This window comes from Apteryx mantelli, chromosome 6, assembly GCF_036417845.1.
Source record: "Apteryx mantelli isolate bAptMan1 chromosome 6, bAptMan1.hap1, whole genome shotgun sequence".
Lineage (NCBI taxonomy): Eukaryota > Metazoa > Chordata > Aves > Apterygiformes > Apterygidae > Apteryx > Apteryx mantelli.
In genome coordinates, this window is record NC_089983.1 from 6,521,801 (window position 1) to 6,546,272 (window position 24,472).

At 60.1% G+C, this 24,472-nt stretch overlaps 2 protein-coding genes across 4 annotated transcripts in view; one reads left to right on the forward strand and one right to left on the reverse strand.

Moving 5' to 3' along the window:
* COL18A1 (collagen type XVIII alpha 1 chain) overlaps window positions 1-14,337 on the forward strand; it is a 70,817-nt gene extending 56,480 nt beyond the window's left edge. Inside the window, exons 14-43 of the mRNA XM_067298671.1 lie at window positions 42-191; window positions 360-422; window positions 608-652; window positions 2,803-2,943; window positions 3,053-3,124; window positions 3,598-3,624; window positions 3,863-3,907; window positions 4,056-4,118; window positions 4,655-4,690; window positions 4,813-4,902; window positions 5,209-5,238; window positions 5,348-5,374; window positions 6,106-6,168; window positions 6,326-6,400; window positions 6,629-6,664; window positions 6,792-6,845; window positions 7,285-7,359; window positions 7,758-7,829; window positions 8,392-8,434; window positions 9,101-9,163; window positions 9,535-9,578; window positions 9,787-9,909; window positions 10,089-10,233; window positions 10,358-10,431; window positions 10,600-10,728; window positions 10,957-10,992; window positions 11,122-11,427; window positions 11,706-11,903; window positions 12,160-12,275; window positions 12,507-14,337. Of these exons, the coding sequence (XP_067154772.1) occupies window positions 42-191; window positions 360-422; window positions 608-652; window positions 2,803-2,943; window positions 3,053-3,124; window positions 3,598-3,624; window positions 3,863-3,907; window positions 4,056-4,118; window positions 4,655-4,690; window positions 4,813-4,902; window positions 5,209-5,238; window positions 5,348-5,374; window positions 6,106-6,168; window positions 6,326-6,400; window positions 6,629-6,664; window positions 6,792-6,845; window positions 7,285-7,359; window positions 7,758-7,829; window positions 8,392-8,434; window positions 9,101-9,163; window positions 9,535-9,578; window positions 9,787-9,909; window positions 10,089-10,233; window positions 10,358-10,431; window positions 10,600-10,728; window positions 10,957-10,992; window positions 11,122-11,427; window positions 11,706-11,903; window positions 12,160-12,275; window positions 12,507-12,720 (2,655 nt within the window). The 3' untranslated portion in view covers window positions 12,721-14,337. The remainder of the gene's footprint in view (window positions 1-41; window positions 192-359; window positions 423-607; window positions 653-2,802; window positions 2,944-3,052; window positions 3,125-3,597; window positions 3,625-3,862; window positions 3,908-4,055; window positions 4,119-4,654; window positions 4,691-4,812; window positions 4,903-5,208; window positions 5,239-5,347; window positions 5,375-6,105; window positions 6,169-6,325; window positions 6,401-6,628; window positions 6,665-6,791; window positions 6,846-7,284; window positions 7,360-7,757; window positions 7,830-8,391; window positions 8,435-9,100; window positions 9,164-9,534; window positions 9,579-9,786; window positions 9,910-10,088; window positions 10,234-10,357; window positions 10,432-10,599; window positions 10,729-10,956; window positions 10,993-11,121; window positions 11,428-11,705; window positions 11,904-12,159; window positions 12,276-12,506) is intronic.
* A 404-nt stretch (window positions 14,338-14,741) lies between these two features.
* Window positions 14,742-24,112, reverse strand: SLC19A1 (solute carrier family 19 member 1). 3 transcript variants are annotated; one of them, XM_067298672.1, is made up of 6 exons: window positions 24,006-24,112; window positions 18,346-18,671; window positions 16,127-16,871; window positions 15,679-15,871; window positions 15,414-15,555; window positions 14,742-15,113 (listed from the first exon to the last, which is right to left on the reverse strand). In XM_067298672.1, exons 2-6 carry the CDS (start codon window positions 18,520-18,522, stop codon window positions 14,916-14,918), a joined length of 1,455 nt encoding a protein of 484 aa, XP_067154773.1. In that variant the 5' UTR covers window positions 18,523-18,671; window positions 24,006-24,112; the 3' UTR covers window positions 14,742-14,915. The 3 variants fall into 3 exon arrangements, with proteins under 3 accessions (XP_067154773.1, XP_067154774.1, XP_013795285.2); XM_067298673.1 differs by having other exon boundaries at window positions 14,742-15,150; XM_013939831.2 differs by lacking the exon at window positions 24,006-24,112 and adding an exon at window positions 20,952-20,974.
* Window positions 24,113-24,472: the final 360 nt, after the last annotated feature.

Below are 24,472 nucleotides of genomic sequence, written 5' to 3' on the forward strand. Positions count from 1 at the left end.
CCAGGGACGCCCTCGGCCATCAACACCTTCTTGTTTTGCAGGGCCCGCGCGGGCCGCCTGGGCCCCCGGGGCCTCCAGGCGTGCCCGGCTTGCCGGGGGAGCCGGGGCGATTCGGCATGAACCTCACAGACCTGCCAGGACCGCCGGGGCTGCCAGGCCGAGACGGGAGCCCTGGGCCCCCGGGGCCAGCGGTAGGTGTGCTGGGCAGCCAAGGGGACCCATCCCTAGGGCCACCCCGCGGCAGTGGGGCTGTAACGCTTCCCCAGAGCAACCAGGGGCCCTGTGCCCACGGGCAGCATGGGGTTAAGGAGAAACGGCGCCATAACTTTTCGCCACACTGAAGCCGGTCCCTCTTCCAGGGTCCTCCAGGTCCTCCTGGGAAAGACGGGATGGCTGGGCAGCCGGGGCCCAAAGGAGAGCGGGTGAGTGTCCCCTATCCCTGAGCTGCCAGCAGCACGTCTCCGCTCACCCCATGGGGTGGCTGGCACCCCAGCCACCTACTGCTCTGTCACCCCGGCACGTCTCCAGGCACTGGGCTGAGCTGAGCTGTTCCTGGAGCAGGGCAGCCTCTTCATGCCTTCTTTTCCCTTCTCCTCCTCCTCCCCAGGGTGACGTGGGGGACCTCGGCCTCCCTGGAGCACCTGGACCCAAGGTATAGTACCCAGGGCTTGTGGGGGGCTTCCCATTTGCAACACAGCCCTTTTTTCTTAGAGGCAGGGACGCTGCTCTGGAAGCATCAGGACGGAGACGGGTCCGCTTGCATTTGGGTTTCTCTTGGAGCAGAGCAGCGCTGTGGCTTCCCCTCACTCCCAGAAAGGGCTCGGCTTTTGCACGCGCCGCCCAGCCCTGCAAAAGGCACCTCTGCTGCCTGGAAAGAGGCTGCAGGGCCATGACACTTTGAACCCTCTCTGAGTGTGGCTACCAGGGCTCCTCTAGCCATGCTCCTCCCGCAGCGTTCGTTTTGCTTTGCCTAGGGCGCTACCCAATTGGAAAGCAGCTGGGAAAGCCGAGCATTGTGGTATAATCCCCAAAAGAGGACTCCCTGCGGGGCTTTTGGGGCACAGAAGGAGAGAAAAGAGACCTAGTGGAGCAGGGCATGCTTTCAAGTACCTGCTTGGGTCACGCTAGCAGTAGGAATCCATGGCTGGTGGATGAAAACTGAAAACACTTGTGCGTAGAGCAAGTATTTTGCCTCCTTAAAACAGCCACGGACCATCCTTGGCCACTTTTGCCCATTCTTTTTGGTTTAAAGGGGTGCCAAATTCAATGAGGAAGAGGTGCCTGCTTGCTCCTGGGGCACACAGGAGCTGAGGAGCTCTTCGGGTTGGGAGGAGGGCGTGTGGGGCAGAGCGAATTGCCTGCAGAGGGATGGTTGTAACGGGGATGGCCATGGTGACGTTGTTCTGTGTGAAAACGTGGCCCACGGGTGACCTGGTGGGTGCCTGTAGCCTGCTTGGAAACGGTCCGTCTTCTGCGCGTCACTCTTCTCTCTGTCTCCACTCCCTCTTCTCCTGTCTAACCAGAGCAAACTGCCTCCTCTCCCTTCCTACCTGTTAGAGCTTCTTTCTTTCCGCTCCACATCCCGGCCTCTGGGAGAGGCGAGGGTCGAGGTAAAGGCTTGCTGCCCCCGTGCAGGTGGCATGGCTGAGACATGCATGCTTGCCCTCCCCTCTCTTGAGGGCGACCGTGTCCCCCGTGCCACCCAAGGGTCCTGCATCTTGCACAGCTAGCATGTCTGCACCCTTACAGCTCCTGTGTCGCTGCCCAAGCAGAGCGCAGCCATTTAGTGCCAAGAGCCTTGCTAATGAATGTTTCTTAATGCCGTGAGCTCGCTGGCATTGCCGTCCCCCAGCAAGCGGATTGATCGGGTGGAGGTGGGTGTGAGGACCGATTATGCTGGTTCACATGATTTAGAAACCAGCAGTGAAACGAAGGGGTGCATGCGAGTCCTCCCCTTGGTGCTGTGCTGTCGCGCCTCTCTGCTTCTGGGTTTGCAGAGCCCCGTCTTCAGCTCCCCGCATCAAGGCGAAGTGCTCGATGAGCTGACCTTGTAATGCTGATTGCTGGCCTGGCTTAACAGCCCACGCCTGCCATGTGCTTAACTGTTACCAGTGTGTCCTTGCCGCCTGCATGGAGCCAGATGGTGATGTGCCGCTCACCCATGAGCTCTCAGGGAGAAGGCGAGACAGCACCCAAAGTGGCTCTGCATCCTGCTGCCTCCCTTCTGGGGATGGGGCAATTACAGCTGGCAGGGTGTCCAACCTTGGCTCTTGCTGCCTCCTTGCCTTTTTTGCAGGCAGATCTCACAGTCCGCTTGCTCTGCGAGGTTTGCACAGGAACTGCAAAAAGCTGCTTTTTTGATTTTAGACTAGCCTCTGGTGGCCACCTTGCACACTGCAAAGGAAGGAATAGGCAGGGACCCAGGGACCATGTGAGAACAGCCAGGGCATGCAGGACAGGGGCAATGCCCGGGCTGTCAGGACACTGTCTGAAGTGCCAGCACGTGGGAAGCTGGAGCTGTGCCCTACCCCTTCCCACAAAGCCCTTTTGCCCTGGAGAAGTGCCATCTAGGGGAGCATCCAGACCTTGCCCTGAGGGGTAGTTTGGGTCCACGGGCCCCTTTGCTTCTCTGTCTGGCCCGGACATAGCTTGGGCATTTGATTTGCGCTGAGAAGGATCTTTGCTCTGCACCCTTTCCCTCTGGCTAGGCATACTCCTGGTGCGGGAATGTCTCTGCAGGCTCTGAGCATGGGTCATGGCACCTTGTCCCATGCATTTCCTTTTGTTCTTTCCTCCTTTCAGGGCAGCAAAGGAGAAACAGGACCAGCAGGAGCTCCGGGAGAAATGGGGTTAGCTGGCCTTCCCGGACCCGTCGGACCTCGAGGGCAGCCAGGTCCCCCAGGCCCTCCTGGACCACCAGGGCCGGGGTATGAAGCTGGATTTGTAAGTGCCAAGCGTGGCCTTTCATCTGCAGCAGGCTGAGAGGGGAGGGTCATGGCGCGAGGTGGGAAGAGTAGGTGCAGATGTGGCTAAGCCTGTTCTCCTTTCCTAGGGCGACATGGAGGGCTCAGGGCTGCCATTCGCAGCTGGCTCCACTGGACCACGCGGGCCCGAAGGACCACAGGTAGCTCCTCTCTTGCCCCTTCCCTCGCCTCCTCCCTAGAAGAGCCAGTGCAGAGGTTAGAGGGTCCCAAACCCATGGGTATCCCAGCTGACATAGTGCCTGGGAGGGACCACGAGCAGGAGAAACCAAGTGCTGTGCCCCTGTCTTGGACAGCGCAGCCACATGAAGGGCCTTTTTCTACCTCCTCAGTCCCTGGTGACTGGTGTCTGGGCGTAACTCCTCTGCCCTGGCTTAAGGAAGTGGGGGGGACGAGAGGAGGGTGTCACCACGTCTCCATGGGGCAGGTGGGTGGGTGGGCATGGAGACCCCCCCCTCCGTGCTGGTGGCATCCCCGGATGCTTCAGTGTGCTGGCAGCAGTAAGGAGCTCTAAAGAGCCTGGTGGGATTGGGGTCCTTGTGAGGGATGTGCTCGGCTCCGGGCACCTCAGGCAGTTACTCTGCACTCACGGCCATGTTGTCCTTCTCGTTCATAGGGGCTGCCAGGACTGCCGGGAATCAAGGTTAGGAGCCATTCAAATGCCTTCCTAGCACTGTGCCATTGCAGAGCCAGCCTCCAAAGCTGGTTTTTATGCTCCCAGGGCCATTTCCTCTCCCGCTGCGTTCCTGAGATATCCTTCCCTTGGGTGTGAGGGCAGGGTTGGCCCACAGGGAGCGTGGGGGAGCAGCGCTGGGGGGCCAGGTGATGTGCACACTGTGGCAATCCATGCCCCTGTTCTCTAACACTGCTTTCCCTTGCAGGGAGATGCTGGCAGCCCTGGGCAGCCTGGCTTGCCAGGACTGAAGGTAGGATCGGTTTCTCCAGTACCACTGGGAGGCTGTGTGCAACCCTCTGGGATCTGCCAAGGACTGAGCAGGACCTCCAGTCTCATGGACCCTGGGCTCCTGGGGATGCCCTGTACTGCATCTCAGTCTGCCCCTCTGCATTTTACAGGGGGACCCAGGCATGCCTGGTGTGGATGGCCGCCCCGGCCTGGAGGGCTTCCCTGGACCACAGGTAGGAGCATCCTCCTCATCCCAACACACGTTCTCAGCATCCTCGCTTCCTGAAAGCCCCGCTCCTAGCTCCCAGGCAGGGCCTCTTTGCACACTGTGGGGTTATTTCCACCAGCTCTGCTCTCAGCAGCTGAAATGCCCCTGCATGTTCAGCTCTTCCCCTGCTCTGGGGCTTGGCTCTCTGTGTGCTAGGGGGGGTCCGTGTTGTCTGCGGTCCTGACCCCATTAGCATGTTGCCTTGCTCACAGCCAGTTCCTTGTGCCTTCAGCAGGCAGGCACTACTGAAAGCTCTGCCCACCCCCTCCAAGGCAATCCAAATGCATCCCCTGAGGGGTCTGGACATGTCCCTTTGGTTCACACTGGTTCATCCTGCTGCAGCCTGAACCTGGCAGGCAGGGGATCGCCTGAAAAGCTTTTACTAGGCTTTAGGCAGAAGCAGTCTCCATTCCTGCCAGTTTTCACCTGGACGATGCTGGGTTTAGCTATGCTTGCTCCAAACCCTTATGGAAGCTCCCCCACATGTGCTTCTTCTTCCAGGGACCCAAAGGTGACAGAGGCAGCCCTGGCGAGAAGGTAAGTGCTGGCTCAGTACATGCAGGGATGCTTCCCCTCCAGTGGATGTGGGATGTGGACGAAGCCAGCCCTGGGCTTACTGTTGGTGGACAACACAGGGGCTGAACTCTTGCATCTTCCAGGGCGAGCGAGGCCAAGATGGTGTTGGATTGCCTGGCCCCCCTGGTTTACCTGGCCCACCAGGACAGGTCATCTACATCTCAAATGAAGATGTAAGTGATAGCTCCCTCCTCAGAGCTCCCTTGGCCTGGCTAAGAAACGGCATGCTCGCTTCTGAACTGGGGAGGGCTGGGTCCCCCAAATAAAATTTTGATCACAGCCAACTTGTGTCAGCTGGGACTCAACAGTTGCCATGTGATGGGAGCTAAAATTGTGTCGGCGGGTTGCAAGCCAGCATTCATCCTGAGTAAAGATCAGCAAAACCCTGAGGGGGATCTCTCCAGTAGCTCTGCCTGTGCTCCAGGCTGGGGGACAGAGCACAGATTGGGTTTGAAGCCCCATTTTGTCTGTTTTTCCAGAAGTCTTTGGCAGCTTTTCCAGGTCCGGAAGTAAGTACCTTACCCCTTCCCATGTGCACCTTTGGCTATGCTTGGAGTGCATCCCATTTCTTGAAAAGACGTGGTTCATTCTTATGAGTGTCTTTGCTCCTTCCTGCAGGGCAGACCGGGCCATGCCGGCTTCCCGGTAAGTCAGCGGCTTGGCTTTTGTGGGGGCTGCAAGGGTGGCCAGGAGGGAGCCAGGTGCTGTGCAGTGAGGTGTGTAGCACAGGGGAGCTTTGGGTACCAGGCACAAGCTAGGAGAGTTCGAGGAACCAGAGAAAATAAAAGTATCCGAAGGACTTATTTGAAAAGCATCCAGCCAAATCATCTATTGGGGAATAGAGCAGATGAATGCTTGCCAGAAATAAATTAACAGCATGTAAAGAAGCTTAATGCTAAAATTCATGTGAGCTTGAAGATGTTATGAGGCATTGATGGTTGGCATGAGCCTGTCTAGCCTTCCTCGCTGGGAAGAGAGGTACAGGCATTTTTCATTTAAAGTGCCCGGTTACTGTCCCACATTTTGTGGCCTGACATCAGTTAAAATTCTGCTACAGAGGGGCTGCTGAAGCCTTTTAGCTTTGCAGTGCCCATCTGGTGCCCTCTATTTTCCTGCATGCTCTTGCAAGAGGGAGCCAGCCTTTGCCTTTGTATGGCACTGGTACGTTTTGGTGCATGATTTGGGCTGCTGGGTGAGACGTCTCTGGGACCTGTGTGGCTGAGCCCCGGCCTCCAGTGCTGGTGGGAAGGATGCATCTGGTTCTGGGGAGCCACAGGGCTAGCAGTGGAAATGGAAGGGGGAGAGGCAACCAATGCGGGGTCGGGGTCTGCTTTTGCTGGTGGGGCTGACACGGGACTCTGCAATTCTCCATGCAGGGCCCCATGGGACCAAAAGGAGACCAGGGGTCGCCTGGCTTCCAGGGCTCCCCAGGGCTGAAGGTAACTGCTCCTGGCCACTTCAGCTCTGTGGGGTGGCTGTGGTCCCATTCCTCTATCTTTCCTGGCTCCCAGGTCCAGGCAGTGATGCCAAACCTGCAGCACCAAGAGAGAGCACGTTCTCCATCCAATTCCTCTTTTGCTTCCTGCTTTCTCCCAGGGTGAGAAGGGAGAGCCTGGTGTCATCATTAGTCCGGACGGGACCATCATAGCTGCTAATGTGAAAGGAGAAAAGGTGGGTGCACTTGTGGGAAGGGTTGGCATGTCCCTGGGTGCACCGTGCCCACGGCTTCCTGGCCCAAAAGCCCCACCGGAAGAGGAATGTGGGGAGCACTGAGCCTGGTGCTGTGCATGGCAGCATGTTTTTGCACCAGGAACACTGGGCTCCCAGTCATTGCTGATTGTAAAGAGGGCTGCCTCATTTTCCAGACGATAATGATCTTTTCCTGTTCTCTGTCTGCAGGGGGAGCCAGGGCCGCGGGGACCGGTGGGTCCTTCTGTAAGTCAGAGACTCCGTTATCCTTGTAGTTCCACCAGAGGGAAAAGGCTTTTCCTGGGGGACAGAGTTAGGGAGAAATCAGGGAGGGCAGGATGCTTCTTGTGTCCCCATCTTCTTTCCCCTCCAGGGCCCCCACGGACGGTCTGGACAGAAGGGAGAAATCGGCTTTCCGGGCAGACCTGTAAGAACCGCTCATGGTTTGTTGTCCATCCCTGTCAGGCACATCTGCCTCGAGCTCCCGGTCTCCTCCTTTGTCCCGGCCAGAGCTGCCCTCCCGTTTGCCCATCTCTCACCTGCCTAACCCCCAAACCTTCTCCCTTTTATGTTGAAACTATGCCAGACGCATTTTGGGGCAGGGCTCTGAGGGGGGTCTCGGAAGTGATACCAGAGAGGCGCAAGCTTGGAGCTACCCACATGCCAGGAGGGGAGCATCCCTCATGCCCCGCATCCCAAGAGGTGGGGTGCTGGTGGGATGCTGGCCTTCCCCGGGATGAACAGAGATGCTCAGCACCGGCAGGCGTTTCAGCTGCTTTTGCTTCATGTCCATGCTGTGGCATCACCCTTCCTCCAGCGCTGGGGCTGGTGTGGAGATGGGGATGAGGCTTGTTTGTGCTCCACAGGGGCGTCCAGGCATGAACGGGCTGAAGGGCGAGAAGGGCGATCCCGCCAACGTCAGCGGCATGCCAGGCCCGCGGGTGAGTGGGTGCTACAGCCGGAGAGCTGCTGGCCCCATGGGTGAGGACACGAGGGAGGGAGGAAAGGGGACCAAGGGGCTTGCTTGGGGCCTGAATCCCTTCAGGGAAGGGCAAAATTGTGCCCAGCGGCAGCAGAAAGACCCATCTCCCCAGGACTACAGAGGGAGACAGCGCTCAATCCTGCCTGTTGCATTGCCTTCCTGGTAGGGGGGAGAGGGGGGGCAGGCGGCAGGGGAGGAATAGTCACATCTACAACCCTAGAGAGCAGCCACTGCGCCCAGGGCACCCCAGTGACTGCTGGGTGTCCCCTCTGGGGCAGGGCATGGCCCTGGCCTCCCTGCTGGGAGCTGTCACGCCGTCCCATTTGCCAGAACCCAACAGGTTTTCTCCTTCCACAGGGTCCCCCAGGTCCCCCAGGCCCTCCAGGGCCTCCTGGGCTGCCCGGCAGTGCAGTCTACGACAACAACAATGTAAGTAGCACCACAGTCACCTCTTCTCAGGGGCATAAGGCCAGAGACCGGCTCATCCCAATGCCACTGTCCTGGCCAAGGGTACCACATGGTGCCCATGGGCTCTGTGCTCCTGGTGTCATGGGTGCCGAGGACAGAGAGAGAGGGGGAAGGATGCCACTGGCAGTGTTTCTGCCGGGACCGGGATGTGGGGCTGTTGTCAGCATCGTGCCAACGGGCTCCCCATGCTGCTCAGGTAGTGGGAGAGATGCAAGAGTGATGGGACAGCACTTGGGGGCTGTGGGGAGGAGCACAGAGGTCGGTGTATGATGTGTCATCTGCCCAAAAGCTCTTTGGGTGTCCTGGAGGATTTGAAGCATAAGAGCAGATGGTGCCAGACTAGGTGGGTCCTACTGGCGATCACTCGTGCCCCTTTGGCAGAACATGGACAGTTTGGTGAGGGCTGCCACATCCCACACTGGCGGGGAAGGGTGTGAGCTCTAGTCTGAGCAAGCTCTCTCAAGGAGGAGACCCCTGCAGAGAGACAGCCGTCTTTAAAACTGCCTTCCTTGCATATTTGCAGGCCTTCGGTGACACCAGCCATCCTGCGCTGCCGGCCTTCCCTGGTAAGGGGGGATGTCTGTGTCCCAGCCCCATGGAGCAGTTTGGGGACCCTCAGGCAGGGTGGGAATTGGAAGTGGCCCCGGACAGAGTGGCTCTGCGTCTGTAGGACTCTTCAGACCTGCAAGCCCGGTGGAAACTGGGATGATGCAATGCTTTTTGCAAACGTGTCCTGACCTTTCTGGGAAAGACTGAACCGAGGGGGTTCAGTCTTGCAACCCATCTGCAAAAGCACCCCTGTGCAGTGGAAAGCACCGTCATTTCAGTGCTGTGTCAAAAGCCCAATTACCTTGACAGCAGGCACCCTAGGGAGATTTTTCTGTGTCCCATGTGTGGGCTGGCTCCTGTGTCCCCATCTCACCAGCAGTCCTCAGGTTCTGTCTGGGCTCATCTTGCTGCCCCCACTGTCATTCTTGCTAGTGTTCCCAGGCAACAGAAATGCTTTCTAAGCAGGTGACTCCCAATATTTTCCAGGGAAATGGGTCATGTACCTTGTGTAACAGGGGACCGGGCTCCTTGTACTGTTCAAAACCACGCTCTTTGCCTGAAACAAGCAAAGGAGTGAACCCCAACAGAACCCTGGCTCTTGCTACCTCTGTTAAAAAGAGCCGTTCCCCTTTGGCTGGGATACTGCAGCTCTAAGACAGCATCACTGCTTGCATTTCTTACAGGTTTCCACCAGTTTCCAGGACAAAAGGGAGAAAAAGGAGATGTTGGTGCTCCGGGTCCCCCAGGTGAGCAATTCCATCTCTGTAGGCTGAGAAGAGGTGAAGATGCATGGGAGGCATCTCATGCTCACATCAACACGTGTCCCACTGGCCTGTCTCCAAGCCCTCCTGAGGGCCGTGCTCTCGGGTGCTGTGGGGAGAGGCTGGCCAGGCAGCACAGCCCCTTTGCTGGGCATCCCGGTGGCTTTCTGCCTTCTGCATCCTCCTCATGATGGGGCAGAGCACATGCAGCAGGTCCTGACCCTGTTCGTGGCTTTGCTGGCTGGGAGGAGAGCACATCATCGTGTCTGCTCCCCAGCCCGGAGCCCAAGTGAGAGGCGATGGCAGTGTGGCAGCGAGCACTGGCTACCGTGACTCCTCTCCTTGTCCCTCCACAGGCCAGTTCCCATACGACCTGAGCCGATTCAGTGCCAACTTGCGGGTAAGCCCCTTTGCCCAGAGCTACTGCAAGCAGCATCTGGGGGGCAGTGAGGTGGCCAAAGCCCCTTGGTGGGCGACTTGGTGCACTTGGCTGCCGTGGGCTGGCTGCGACATGCTGGAGTGGTGTGGGGATATGCCCGGAGCCCAGCTGGGGTGCACTGGGCACTGGAGGCGCAGATGGCTCATGCTCATGTCACGCTGTCCCATAGGGTGAAAAAGGGGAGGCAGGCCTCAAGGGCGAGAAGGGCGAACCAGGCGGGACGGCGCTATATGGCTCCAGCGTCTCTGCGCTGCCAGGCCCACCGGGTCCCCAGGGCTACCCTGGCCTGCCGGTGAGTACACCAGGGGCACGGGGTGAATTGGGGGTATCTCCATGTTCCAAGCAGTGGAGGGTAGGCTGGGGAGGGCTGCGCTTGCAGTGGGATGGTGGGGAAGACTGGGGGGTATCTCCAGGGGGATGGGATGGCAGGCTGTGTGTTTTGCCTCAAGGATGCTCTCTTATTCTCCCTAGGGTCCCAAGGGGGACAGTATTGTTGGTCCACCGGGGCCTCCAGGACCACAGGGACCCCCTGGCATTGGATATGAAGGGCGACAGGGTCCTCCTGGCCCTCCTGGCCCCCCTGGTCCTCCCTCCTTCCCAGGCCCACACAGACAAAGTGAGTACCTGTCCAGAGGTTGCCCCGTCTCCCCTCCTGCCCCCCAATCCCTAGTTCATCCTCTCCCTGTCCCATGCACCGAGCTGGGGCAACCATTTTCATTTCAGCCTTCCCTTCCACCTAGCTATCAGCATTCCTGGCCCTCCCGGCCCACCAGGACCCCCTGGACCACCAGGTACCAGCGGGACATCTCCTGGGGTGAGTTGGGGCTGTGGGGAGGAGGGGAGGGTCATCCCTCTGCCTGCCCACCCCCATGTTTGCCCTCAGTGCAGAGCCCAGGGGGGACGCAGGGGCCATGCCCCGGCTGTCCTCCCCTTCCAGGCTTGCTGGCTGAGCCCTCAGCGCCCACCTGCCCTGTGCCTGCAGCTACGCACCCTGCCAACGTACCAGGCCATGCTGAGCACCACTCACGAGCTGCCCGAGGGCTGGCTCGTCTTCCTTGCTGACCGGCAGGAGCTCTACGTCCGCGTGCGCAACGGTTTCCGCAGGGTGCTGGTGAGTGTTGGGTGGGGATGGCTGCTTAGCCTGCACCCGTGTTGGGGTTTGCGTGCCCTACAGTTGTCACCCAGCATCAGAGGGACCCAATGGCACCCCTGCTGCTGGGCACCTGGAATTGCTGCACCTTGGCACCATCGGTTGGGGGATGCTGAGTTGCCTTCCTCTTGGTATAAGCGAGAGGAGAGGGGTTGCTCTGCTCTGCTTTAACATGCCCTGTTCTTCCAGCTTGAGGAGCACACCCTGATCTCCAGCTCTGCTCTGGTGAGTCCCCCATCCTGCTGGCAATGACAGCGCACAGGCAGGGGTGTCCTTGCCGGCCGCCACGGCCCAGCTCCCACGCAGGGCTCTGGGCAGCCCCAACCCTGAGCACGGCTCTCCCTCCTGTCCCAGGACAACGAGGTGTATGACAAGCCACCCAGTGTCCACTACTCCCACGGCGGCGCCGTCCCTTCAGGGTCCCAGCACCCCTTCCAGCCCCGTGGGCCCCTGCACCCTCTCCGCAACCACAGCCCCCCGCCCACCGCCCGACCGTGGCGAGGGGACGACATCGTGGCCAACCAGCACCGCCTTCCTGAGCAGCCCCTGCTCCATCATGGTGCCCAGCATCAGCAAGAGCTCCTGAACAGTTACTACATCAACCGCCGGCCAGATCCAGCCCCCGTAGCCACCCATGTTCACCAGGACTTCCAGCCTGCCGTGAGTTCCCAGCGGGCCGTGGAGATGTGCGCTGTGGCCAGCCAGGGAGACTGGCGTGTCCCTCATGTGCCAAGTGCTCCCTGGTTGCTGTCACATCCCATTCGGCCCGCCGGTCCCCATGCTCTGCAAGGTGCCTGGGGAGGCAGCACCTCGCGGTGCCCTGGTGGTGCCCAGCTGACCCTCCCCAGGCTTGGAGGGTCAGCTGGCACGGGAAGTGCAGCTGGCAGTAACAGCATGGGCTGGCCACTGCAGTTCTCATGCCTGTGTCTCCTTGACAGCTCCACCTCGTGGCCCTGAACACACCGCTGAGCGGCAGCATGCGTGGCATCCGAGGAGCCGACTTCCAGTGCTTCCAGCAAGCCCGCGAGGTTGGCCTCCTGGGCACTTTCCGGGCCTTCCTCTCCTCCCGCCTGCAGGACCTATACAGCATCGTGCGCAGGGCTGACCGCAGCACGGTGCCCATCGTTAACCTCCGGGTAGGTGTCCTCAGCCGGGGAGCGCTCGTGGGCTGGCTGGGATGACCTCGCGTGACGGTCCACGCTGCTTCGGGGAGCCAGCACCGAGCTGGGGACTTGGAGAGCTGCCAGCAGGACTTCTCCCTGAGCTTGCATCCTAGGAGAGATGCTACTGACATCCTCGGGGCTGTGAGCATCTCAGGGACATGCTCCAGTGGGGAGCAGGGATGGCGGCTGGGCTGACCTGCTTTTTTGCCTCCCCTCACGCCCCTGCCAGGACGAAGTGCTCTTCAATAACTGGGAGTCCCTCTTTGCGGGCAGCGAGGCCCCGATGCGGGCCGGTGCGCGCATCCTCTCCTTCGACGGCCGGGATGTCCTGCGGGACTCGGCATGGTGAGTGCAGGGTTCCCAGGGGCTCCCAGCGGCATGTGGGGGGTTAGGCAGTGCGGGCACACCGGACAGGGCCGTGGCTGCACCACGAAAAGCAGCAGGGACATGCGAGAGGGGCAGGGGTTGGATTCGCCGCGTCGCACCGCGGCTGCCGTCCGGTGAGCACCGGAGGGTCCTGCCACCCTCCAGGGAGCATTGCCTGCCACGGCAGCTGCGCACCCCTCCGCGTTTCAGGCCCCAGAAGAGCGTGTGGCACGGCTCGGATGCCAAGGGCCGGCGCCTCACCGAGAGCTACTGCGAAACGTGGCGGACGGAGGAGCGGGCCGCGGTGGGCCAGGCCTCCTCGTTGAGCTCGGGCAAGCTCCTGGAGCAGGCGGCCAGCAGCTGCCAGCACGCCTTCGTCGTCCTGTGCATCGAGAACAGCTTCATGACCGCCTCCAAAAAATAACCCCGCTTTCGGGACGCTGCACACCTTCCCAGGGAGGGCCGAGCCAGGCCAGCCGGCTTCCCTGGCTACGCTCCTGCCCTCACCCCGCAGGGTGTTTGTTTGTTTGTTTTTTTTCTCCTCCTCCAGACCTAAAGCCAAAGAGTTTCGCCATTGGTTTTTCGTGCCGGCCTGCCGGGGGGCTCGCAATGTCTCTCGCCCAGGCTGCGTGGGGTGAGCTGGCCCGGAGGCAGGGGCGCTGTCGGCTGGCGGGCTGCCCCGTGCCAACTCCTCCTCCTCCTCCTCCTCCTTTTGGACACAGCAGTTTCACTTCTCTTCTAACCCCTAATATTTAACCAGTTTAGCTGTATACGTGCATCAACCGCCTCTTCCTTGGCCTCCTCTCTGCTAGGATGCTCTTTGTGGGGAGGCTTGGTGGGGGCTAGCAGGGAGGGATGCTCCGCAGGAGGATTTTGGAGATGCTGTGTGGTGTGTCCTCCTGGAAAGCAGAGGCCTGGGGGGCCCCCTGACCCCCCTAGCCCGGCACCGTCCTCGCCGGGAGCCCGAGTCCTGACCCAAATCCATGCTGCTGGGGCCCTGGCGTACCTCCGGGCCACCCAAGGGAGGACAGCGCCCGCCCCAGATATCCTTGGTGTCGGCTGGAGAGCAACTGGCCCTGTGTGCAGCATCCCTATCCCAAGCGAGAGACCATCCCTCAGCAGTGACTGGGCTCTTGGGTGCTTGCCCCTCCGCTCTGCACCCAGCCGCCTCCACCCAACCAGGTAAGGTCCATCCTGGCCGGCACTGCTCCCCACGGCTCTTTGGCCTTGCCTCCCGTCCCACTACCTGCCCTTCCTCACCAGGCACGGCGCTTCCTTTGTGGGGATTGCCCTGGCGGTCCCGTCGTCTGCCCCCAAATCCCCACCTCCGGGTCACCCTCTCTCGCTGCCTTGCTGCCCCGGCGTGGGCTCGTCCCATCCTCTCCGCGCACCCTTGGGACCCCTGCGGCCCTGTCCAGGCGCCCTTCCCTGGGCTCCTGTGGAGGCTGGGGAGGGGGATTGCTGCCCAAAACCCAGCGTTTCCCCGCTGTGATATCAGCTCAGAGGCCAGGGGTACGGGGCAGGGTGATGGGACGGGAGATGGGGCCATTTCCCGGGGCTGCCACTGGGGAGGGCAGACCCCCCACACACACACCCTGGCTGTCTAGGGGCGGGAGCGGGGTCGCCCAGCTGGCCGTCGGCATGTGTTTACACGCATGTGCGTGTGTGTGTGTGTGTGCGTGTGGACCGCGTGGTACCTAGGCCAGAAACCACGAGCACCCTCCGTGCCACCTTTGTTGCGCTCTAAGGCCAAAGCGAAGCAAAGCTGGTTTGAATTGGTGTGGACAAATCCAAGGTGCTAAAAAAAAAAAAAAGAAAAAAAAAAAAGAAAAAAGATAAATCTGTAACTAGCTTTTCATTATTGTATGGAGATTCTTACCATAAAAGCTGTGCAAGTCACATGGCCTCTATTTCTTACCATCTACTGTATTTTGTGTAATTAATGCAATTTAAAGCCTGTGGAGCTTTATATTTTTTTGTCAGTTGTGTCCTATAAACCATTTTCTAAAGGCACTGAATAAAGAAATGTTATCCTCTTGTAGTGTGGCTCTGTGTGGCTGAGCAGGAGGATGGGGAGCCAGCAGCCAGGAGACCCACAGACCCCAACTGTCTCCCTCATACAGCACCTGGAGGTAGCTCTGGTTTAGGCTGTGACACTGCCTTGGGCATCCTGGCTCTGCTCTGGTTGTGTTTGGGGGCCCCCCCGGCTTCAAAAAGGGAGCGAAGGAACAAGCCCCAGTGCAGGTTGGTGGCTGTTAGATTTGCATGCTCAGAGGCCAGCCCAGCTCCTAGGAGACCCCCCAAAAGAGTGCTGGATGGGGACACTTCCCCAGCCCAAATGGAGGAGCTGGGGCAGAAAGGAGATCCCACTAGGTATCTTCTCAATGGGACAGTGCTGGGGCTGCTGGTGGGCTGGGCGGATGGGAGATGAAGCACATCACAGAGTGGTGATACTCATTTATTGAGAGCTGCAACCCACTTCGTGGGACAGCAGGTGCCCACAGAAGGGCAAGGAACCGGCCGTGGACTCTGCGCCCCGCTGCTGAGTGGGGCTGGGCTAGCAATGGGGCCACAGGCCCACTGCTGCTCCAAGGGAGCCAGCACAGTGCGTAGCTGTCCTCAGCACCAAGCCCGTCCAGGCACTGTGGGGATGCAGGGCTGGCGCTCAGGCTTGCACGGTGCCTGCCTCTGGGCTCTTCTCCTTCGCTGGCACATCCGCGGCAGGCTGGTGCAGCTCCTTGGAGAAGGCCAGCTCTGCAGGCTGCTTGTTGCGGCTGTGCCGGATGCCCACACCGACGGCTGCCAGCAGGTAGGCCACTGCCAGCAGTGTGAAGTAACCGAAGTACATGTAAAACTGCAAGGTGGGGACAGAGAGCGATGCCTACAGCAAGTCCCTGGCACCCACGTGTGGCAAGCCCACTTTACCTGCCTCCCACCACGGGACGTGGCATCCCCGCAAGCCTGCTAACGTTGGACACGCCCAAGGAGCAGCGGTCCCAGACACCATACCCCAATCTGGCTCCCTCTCACCCTTTTTCCCCCCCCCACGCTATTTCTGGGACCACCTCGGTCCTTGGTGCCCCCCGAGCTCTGGCCCATGTCCCCTCCCATCCCTACCTGAGGATGCACAGAGAGGCCCAAGCCCCTCTTGTCAGCCACAATAATGGTGATGATGGTCTTCAGCACAGTGGCGAAGAAGGTGTTGACCCCAAAAACCAGGGCGCAGAGCTCTTTGGAAAGGGAGGTAGCAATCCGGAAACTGGGAAAAAAGGGAAGACAGTGAATTCAGCCCCTCCAGCACTGCAAGCTCGGCCACTGCAGCAGGAGGCAGATAGGTTTGGCTTGTCTACCCCCTGAGGAGCAGGACTGGGGCACCACTCACATGGCGATGGGCACCAGGAACTGGTAGGAGCCACGGAAGAGCACGTAGGCAGCGTAGCACAGCCAGATATTGGCGGTGGTGTTCATGAGCAAGAGCAGCCCTGCCTGGAAGGCCGTCACAGCCCCAATCACCAGCTCCGACCACAGCGTCCAGCGGATCTTCATGTAGCCGGCTGCGAAGGAGGCAACGGCCCCTGAGGGAGGACGGGGGCACCGTGAGTGACACCCCTGCCACAGAAACATGGTGTTTTGCCTTTCTGCTGTCCCCGAGCCTGGCAGTAACCATGAGGCTAGTGATGCTTGCCTACCCAACCTCAAATCCACCTTGCGTCCCCCCTCCCCGCCCCCGCAAAAGCACTGCAAGGACTGCCATCAGGAAGGGACAGAGCAGGACAGGGCGGGTGCTCTGATCCCTTTCCATCGAGCTGTGGGAGGCTGAGGGAGCGTACCCAGCAACGTGGATGCGGCATCCACCCCTCCGTTGTACACCCTGCGGTCTTCTCTGGCAGGGTAGATCTTATTCCAGAGGATCTGCACGTAGTACAGGATCAGGTAGTAGCCAGCTGAGTTGAAGACCCACCAAAGGGACCAGAGCCGGAGCTGTGGCTGCTTGGTCGCCGTGCCCACCTCCCGCAACATGCGGCACAGGACTGCATCACGCCAGCGCCATGTCCCCTCACCACCCGCCTTGGCCATCTTGTCTAGTTCTGCAGGTGCAGCCCCGTTGCAAGCCGGCTCTGCCCGGTTGAAGAAGAGACTGCGCTTGGGCCGCTCCAGGAAGAGCGTGAGGATGAGGCCGAAGCTCATGAAGCCTAGGGAGACATAGTTGAGCGTGAGGAAGGGGACATTGCCCAGGGTGACACAGAGCTGCCCCAGCACTGAGCTGGCAAAGACACCCATGAGAACAGAGGAACGGGAGTAGCTGGCCATGCGCTGGTAGCGAGATGGGGCGACGAGGGAGAAGATGTAGGAGGAGTAGGCGATGCGGGCAGCCATAGTGATGCCGTAGAAGAACTCCATGAGCTGCATGGCCAGGACAGAGGTGCCCAGAATGAGGAGCAGCCAGATGGAGATGTGGCTCAGGCTCTGCAGCAGCAGCACCGGCTTGTAGCGCAGGTAGTCCGTCAGCAGGAAGATGGGCACCAGCACGGCCGTGTAGGAGTATGTCAGCACTGGTGTGATCGCGTTGGTCACCTGCCACGTGTGGAGACAGCCTAAGAGCTTGGCATGTGCTGCTGCCTGTGGGCTGCGTCCCCGCTGGATGCACCCAGCTGGGCCCTTTGGCCCGCAGCACGACAGCCGCAGCTGCCCCAACACGGCCTCTCCTTGGGGAGGAATTTGGCCTGACGTGTGCTCAGCCAGGGGCCCGGCTAAGCCCCAGCAGGCTCCCGCGCTGGGAATGCAGCGTTCCCACGGCCGCGGCAAGCCACCGGGACCGGGGCCAACAGCTCTTGATGGCAGCGGGAGGAGAGAGGCAGCCCCCTCCTTGCTTTACCCGGCTGTCGCCAGCAGCACAACCTTCCCTGTCGGTGCCCAGTGCTGCGCTGGCCCTGCCACGGCATGTGCAGCGCTGTGCACCGTGCCGGGGGCGTTGGGGAAAACTCCCCACCATCCCCACCAGGCAGCACCCCCCACCCCGCCGCTCTCACCCTGTCCCTGCAGGCTGCCCTGCTGTGCTCCCACCACCTTCCCCTCCACCCCGACCCTCGGCAACCAGCCCCAAAGCTCAACCCTCGCACTGCTAACCCGACATTTATTGGGCTTAAACATAAACCCAGGTGGGTCGGGGTCAGGCAGAGCCCCAGCTCCGCAGGGAGCGCGAGGCGGTGTTTGGGCCAGGCACCCTTTTGCAAAGCAAGCCAGACTTTAAACCCGTTTCAGCCCATTGCGCCCACCCCCCCCATCCCGAAAGCTGTTGCCGGCACCCAGGGGGCTGCTTCCAGCCCTGCGGGAGGAGGGTACCCGCCTGGCCGCTAGCACCTGAGGCAGGAAGGCACAAGGCGTTCAGCCACGCCGCGCTGTGCCAGCGAGCCTTGAGCGTGGGCGAAAGCTGCCAAGGGATGTCTTGCCAGCTCTGCTGGAGCAGGACGGTTGAGGTGACCCGCTTGGGCAACCCGGGCACAGGGAAGAGAGGGCCAGTTTGGCTGGGGCGAGGAGGGAAGCGGGTGGCGTGGGCATGGGGGCAGGCTGCCAGGGCATGGCAGGGCCAGCCCATGGGCTCACTGGACCCCGTCCAGGTTGCTCACTGGGGAAACCAGGCGCTGGAGAAAGGTGAGCTGAGGACTGTTTTTCCAGGACGGGGTTACCCGAGTTTAACCTGGCCACCTTGCGGCCGAGAGGGGCGGGAAAGCGCCGCTGGCAGTTGGCTCCGCTTGCACTACGCTGTCCTGGCACCCTCTCCCCGTGCACACGGGAATACCCCACCCCATCCCAAAAGGCAGTGCTATGATCTGCCACGTCTGGGACACGGCACGCCTGCACCCTTCTGCGCCCCGGCATGTCCCTTTGCACCCACACCACGCCGGGGCAGATTTGGGGCATGGGAAGGATTGCTGCTGCCCTCCCCAGCCCTAGAGGGGGGTGCTCCAGGCAAAGGTGCCCACGAGCTAGGTGCCTGCAGGAAGACCTTGGCCAAAAACCCTAGGTGAGGGGGATGCAGGCTGCTCACCTCCACCTCCGTGAAGTTCTTGTCAGGCCCCAGCAGGTAGGGGGTGATGAAGCTTTCCCCAGGCCGGATCTGCGTCATGAACCCATAGAAGCACAGGTAGAAGACCTGGAGCTTCCAGTGCTGGTCTGGCGCGTCCTCCGCGACAGCCTTCTTGGCGCCTTCATCCTTCTTGGACATGGCGCTGCCAGCTGCCCGAGCAGCTCTTCAGTGGGACAGCAGCTTTCTCCAGAGGACAGTCAGATAGACGGGTTCTGCCGGGCCGGGCAGCTCCTCTCCGGCTGCAAGCACTTGCCGACACATCGACGTCCGCGACGGCGCTGCAGTTTCTGGGGAGAAAGCCGCATTTGGCGTGAGACCAAATTCCTCCAGAATACTAACACAAATAAATACCACTACCTTCTCCCTAGGAGACATTCTTGCAACGGCGAGCTCATGCAGAGATCAAAAAAAAAAAAAAAAAAGCAGCCCTGCATTTTGCTTTGCAAAATGCTCCCCCCCCCCCCCAGCCCCTGCTCATTTCAGGCAGGATTTTCAAAGCACACATAAGATGGATACACAAGGCCATCTACTCTCCAGCGAGGTGGCTGTCTGTCCTGCTCAATTCACATAACTCCCCCCGTCTCACCTTATGAAAGGCAGCAGGACCTTCCCGCTGCTCCCCCCATCCCTGGTCCCCAAAGCAGAGCTTTCCTTTGAGCTGAGTTGCTCCGCTGCAGATGCAACAAGTTTTCCCAGGGGCAGAGAAACATCCGCAGGGCTCGGAGAGCTGCACGGACACTGGCTAACACCTCTCCAGGCAGCTCTAAACTTGGGGTGCCACTAATGCTCGCCCCAGGCAATGCACGGAGGCGAGCAGAGCCCTGCAGTGAGAGGTGCCTGGGGGCTCGCGCTCCCCTGAACCTCCGCCCCGCGAGACAGCTAAGGTTAGAGGGAGAAGGCAGGAGGCGATCGGAAAGCCGGAGCACACCTAACGGGGTCCTTTGCTGCCCGCGGTGCCGGTAAGGACACCCAGCGGGTCGTGCCAGCCCCGGGCGATTGTGAAAGCGAGTTAATGTGTACTCCCGCAGCGGGGCTGCCCACGTTATATATTAGCTGCACGGGCATTGGGACTTTAGACAAGCTAAAGGTGCGTGGTTTCCCCTGTGCGCTCCTCCTCCACCCTGAAGGATGGTACACATTGCCCGACTGCGTGCCTGGAGGATGATGCTCGGGCCCCAGCACCCACAAGGACAAGAAACGCAACAGGGCGCTCAAGTGGTGCAAAGCCTGAGAAAGGTTTAAATGCTCAACTCCCTTGACTTGGCTGCATGAAGGCAGGCAGCACCGGGGAGGTCTAATTAGCAGTCACGGGATGAAGCTCAGGAAGGGAAAAACTTGTGGGCGAGGCGTTGCATTTAAACTTCCTGAGAGCGTGTCTGGGGCTGCTGAAACGGCCCCGCGGGAGGTTCTGGGAGCTGCTTTCCCAGCGAGGCCACGGCAAAGCAATCGGATGAGATACCCCAGGGGAGAGCTGCGCACCAGGAAAGTCCTCTCTTCTCCACCGCTCCCCACCCCTACAGCTGCCATGCTCCAGTCGCGCACGGCAGGAAAGCTGGGAACATCCCTAGCCTCAGTCCTGGTCTAACATACCCTCTTCCCTCTCTGCCAGGCTGACTGCATTCATCCTGGGCAGGGCTGGCCCCAGTCAGTTTTTTTTGCAAAAACGAACAAAAATAGCTAAATGGGTTCCCTGAAATCCCCCTTTAAAATGCAATTGGAAGGTATATCGGGGGGGAGACAGAGAAGGGGTCTGCAGCTACTTGGGGAATTTAAATTCCTCTCCCCTTCTCAACCTCACAGCATGTACTTTAACCATTTGGAGTCAGACCCGCTCCCAGGCGTCTTCCACGTCCCCCTCACTCCCACAAGTCTCTGACAGCATTTTTTTAAAGAGATAAAAATCCACGCCTATAATTACATGCCACAGGGCCAAGGTCTGGAAACGTGATAACCCCGCTAATCACAGAACAACGGCGCACAGGCATTTAAAAAGCTCTGGCCCCGAGAAGCTGGCACCAAAGAAGTAGCGCCCGTGGCTCATAAGGACACGAGCTGGCACGGACACTCCTGGAAGAGGTTCCCGTCCCCATGCTCACGTACAGAGCCCAGGGGTGGGCACGGGGAGATCGGTTGCGATCGAAACCAAAAGCCGCAAGGCAAAACAGGCGGAAAGGTCGTGCCTGTTTTCCCCCGGGAATCTCGTCTTGGCAGGAGGCTCGCCTGTCCTGCTGCATTCCCATGGGGTTGCAGTGCCAGTGACTCAGGGTTGCCCAATGCACGCTCAAAAGCCCGCACCTGGGCACTCAGCTCCTACCCCTCCAAGACAGCTTCCTACAGAGTCCAGAGCCTGGGAAACCTTCCTCTGAGCTGAAGCGAACAAGCAGCTTGGAAAAAATTAAGCCATTGGCGCAACAAGCCCTAACTTGCTTTGACACACCAAGCTTAGCTTTCATCACCCGTCTTCGGGGGCTCACCAAAGCAGAATGCCTTTTGCAAGGCCTCCCCTTATATGCTGGGAATATAAATCCTCTGGAGAAGCAGTGATTTAGAAAGTGGCATATGCTTACCCGCAAGCCAGCTACCTCCTAAAGCTGGGACTCGGCATCATTAGCATAGACCTCCCTGCAGCTCGCAGCGGCACGACCGCCCCGGGCACGGCGTGGGTAAAAGAAAGGGCAAGCGGCAAGTAACGGGGGCTGAGCTCTCACCTCCAAGCTCCTACTGCTGCCAGGACTGAGCTGTTCCCTTACCTCCCATCCGGGGCTCTTGCCAGCTCCGACTGCCTGGACTATGACCCATTTCCCTCTTATCCCAGGCTTGGAGCACACCCAGGAGTTCCCAGCCAGGCCAGGGCCCTGGGATGTGACCGATTTTCCTCTCCGGCTCCCTGAGGGGCTGCATCGAAGGCGTTTGGAGCTGCCAAAAGCCAGTCTGATGCTGGGGGCTAAAATTCATCAAAACTCAAGTGGAAGCGCATATGTGGGGCCGGGGGGTCGCTCAGGCCAACCCCACTCCATCAGCGCCGCTTCCCCTGCCCTGGCCGCGAGCAATGGGGGTTCAGAGCCAAAGCAACTGGGTGTTTAATAAATCTCACATGCTCTTTGCAGGGCAGCCCCCCATCAGGTAGTGGGGCCAGCCCCACGGAATGCCTGCTTCTTGCATGGAGATCCCTCGATGGGCTGTTTCCCACCCTTTGCACCGAGCCAGTTTTTAAAGCAGACACTTCCCGCTTGCAGTTGAGAGCAGAGGATCTTCATCCAGAATGAAGGTACCTGCTTGTACTTGGCCCAAATGAACGAGTTTTTCCCTGGTTTAAACCCAAGGCAGGCTGCAGCTGCATGACAGCTGTCAAGATGAGGGCTATCCCAGTGCCACTATTTCCCCTGGGAGCACAGCGGCTCACCAGCTGGGATTTAAATCTGCTCCTGCTGTCTGGGCAGGTGCTACGTACCTCCTGTACCAGCTCAAGAGCAAGTCAAAGGCAGCTCTCCTGCCAAAAGCGAGCTGCTTTTCAGTTCAGACAGGCCCTCGTCACTCCAGGGTGGGCTGGGAATGACCCCAAGCAGAAGGGAGGGAAAGGGAGCAGCCCTGGCAGCAAGAGCAATGCACCTACTGAGAGCAAACCACACTAGCCCCAGGTCCTCAGCCCTGCCCCAGGTGCATCACCCTCAAAACATCACCCACACAGGCTGAGACCCACCAGCTGGCGATTTCTGCCTCCACTCCAGAAGGCAGGCACTCTGCAGCTTGGCTAGCTTCCCAGTTTCACCATGGGTCAAGGCAAGACTACCAGCACAAGAATGAAGAAAGAGGTGGAGAGGAGCCAGCTATGTCTCCAAGGACACCTACGTGCTGGACATCCACACCTTTGCTCCTGACTTCACCTATTCAGAGCCTCTATGGCTTGCAGAGCAACCCAGAAATCTCATTTTTAGCACACAACACTCAAAGAGGCTCGGAATGAAACGATTTTCTTGCAGGGGATGTGAGGGGATGAAAGGGATTGAGGAACTGAATTGGAACCAGCTCCTCCTTGCTTAGAGAAATGAAAATCCTACCAGTGGTTTGGGAAGTGCCTCCTCTCCCCTGGCTGGAGATACATGCATCACAGCACAGAAAGGCTCTGCACATCCACAGACCTGAGCACCAAACCCTTGTGGCCTGGCCTAACCCCCATCTCACCAGCTTAGGACAGAAAGCTCAGCCAGCTGTAGCCACTCAAGGTTAGCGGATGTGAGTTCCCATGGGATGCTCCCAGTAAGGGCAGCTCAGTGCTATCTTGCCTTGAGAAGTTTCCTGCCCTGCACCCCCAAAGCAACTCCACCGCTATTTAAACCACTCGTCCCCTGGAGGTGACTGGAGAAGTGACACAGATTTGCAGGTGCAAGCAAGACAGAGAAGAGAGAACACAGTACCGGCAGGTTATCACCCCATGAGCCTGGGTTGTTGCCAGGTTATTGCCATGTGAACCTGACATGGGACCGTGGTCACGCGAAGCATGGGCTGGCCAATGCAGGCATGGCCCAGGGTCACAGGTGATGTGGGTGGCTTAGCTCAGGCCCTCCTCCATGAGTCGCTGCCACCCCACGTGGCTAAGGGACCACACCTCAGTCCCAAGGTGATGGCCCAGGTGTGGGCCTCTCCCCACAGATGCCTGAGAACTAGGGGGGTCCCTGCAGGGCCATGACCACATCCGGACATTGGTGGCAAGTGGGAGCGAAGCTGCCACAAAAGCAATGACGGCAAAGCAGGACCCAGTTTGCAAGCTGCAGGGAGAAGCAGCCAAGCAAGCAGGAGTGGGAGCACCCAAGTGAAGAGTGTGAGCACCTCTTCTGCCTTGGGTGGGGGGCCCCTTCTGGGTGCCAGGGGGACGATTTGGGGTGCACCTGGGAGGGGGGTGCATGGCACTCACTCACCCTACACAGGGGCACCATGCGCACCCCACACCAGGACACCCTGAGCAGCCTGCACACTTTGCACTGGGACACCCTGCACACTCCAAACCTGGACACCATGGGCACCCTGTGCACTCCGCACTGGGGCACCCTGAGCAACCCCACAGCCCAAGCACTCCGTGTACTCCACACCTCAAGTACCCTGGCACTCTGCACCCTCGGCAACCTAAACCCTGAGCACCCTTGGTACCTTGCACCCTGGGAACCCAGCACCCCCAGTATCATGAGGGCCCTGCACACCCCACACCTGGGCATCTCATACCCCAGCCACCCTACACCCAGGGCACCCAGCACACCAGGAATCCCCCACCTTAGGCACCCTCGGCACCCCATGCATCCTGGCACCCCATACCACAGGCATCCCATGGACCCAGGCACCCCGCACCCTGGGCACCCAGCACCCTGGGCACTCCATGCACCCCGCACCATGGGCATCCTACGCACCCAGGCACTCTGCACATCGGGTGCACCCTGCACCCCTGGCATCGTGCATCCTGAGCACCCAGCACCCTGGACACCCAGCACCCTGGGCACCCCATGCACCCTGCAGCCCGGTCACCACGCACTCTGGGCACCTCGGGAGCCTTGCACCCTGGGCATCCTACAGCCAGGCACCCCGCATCCCCACCCCCGGGGCGCCCCCCGTCCCGGGCCGTAGGGCCGTACCTGCGGAGCCGGCGGGCATGGGGGCGGCGGGCCGGATCCTGCCCGGGCGCGGCTGGGCTCACGGCACCCCGCAGCCCCGATGCCACCGCGGATGCAGCCGCCGGTGCCGGAGCAGGAGGAGGAGGAGGAGGAGGAGGAGGAGGAAGGTGGCGGGGGCCCTCGGGTAATGTAGTCATTGTCCATGTGCAGGGAGGCGGGGGAACTACAAGCCCCACAGTGCAGCGGGCAGGAGGAAGAGGAAGAGGAGGAAGAGAAAGGAGGAAGGACGGAGGCTGGGACTCTGCTGCAGCTCCAGTTCTCTTCTGCTTGCCCTTCCCTTCCCCTCCCTTCCCCTTGTCCTGCAGTCGCCCCCCCCAAACTGCTGTAGGGACACATCCATCCAGCCCGTCACCCCGGCAGCCCGTCGCCTCTGACCTGGCTCGCTGCTGGCTGCGGCTTCCCCGCCTGGCCCAGGGGACCCCACGTGG

Bases quoted from the DNA above. Each gene is read 5' to 3' on its own strand.
- SLC19A1 (XM_067298672.1), bottom strand. From the start codon at position 18,522: ATGTCCAAGAAGGATGAAGGCGCCAAGAAGGCTGTCGCGGAGGACGCG. The intron at 15,872-16,126 runs GTACGCTCCCTC...GTCCTCCCTCAG, and splicing joins TGCCGCATCCACGTTGCTGG to GGGCCGTTGCCTCCTTCGCA. The intron at 15,556-15,678 runs GTGAGTGGTGCC...CTTTTTTCCCAG, and splicing joins TTCCTGGTGCCCATCGCCAT to TTTCCGGATTGCTACCTCCC.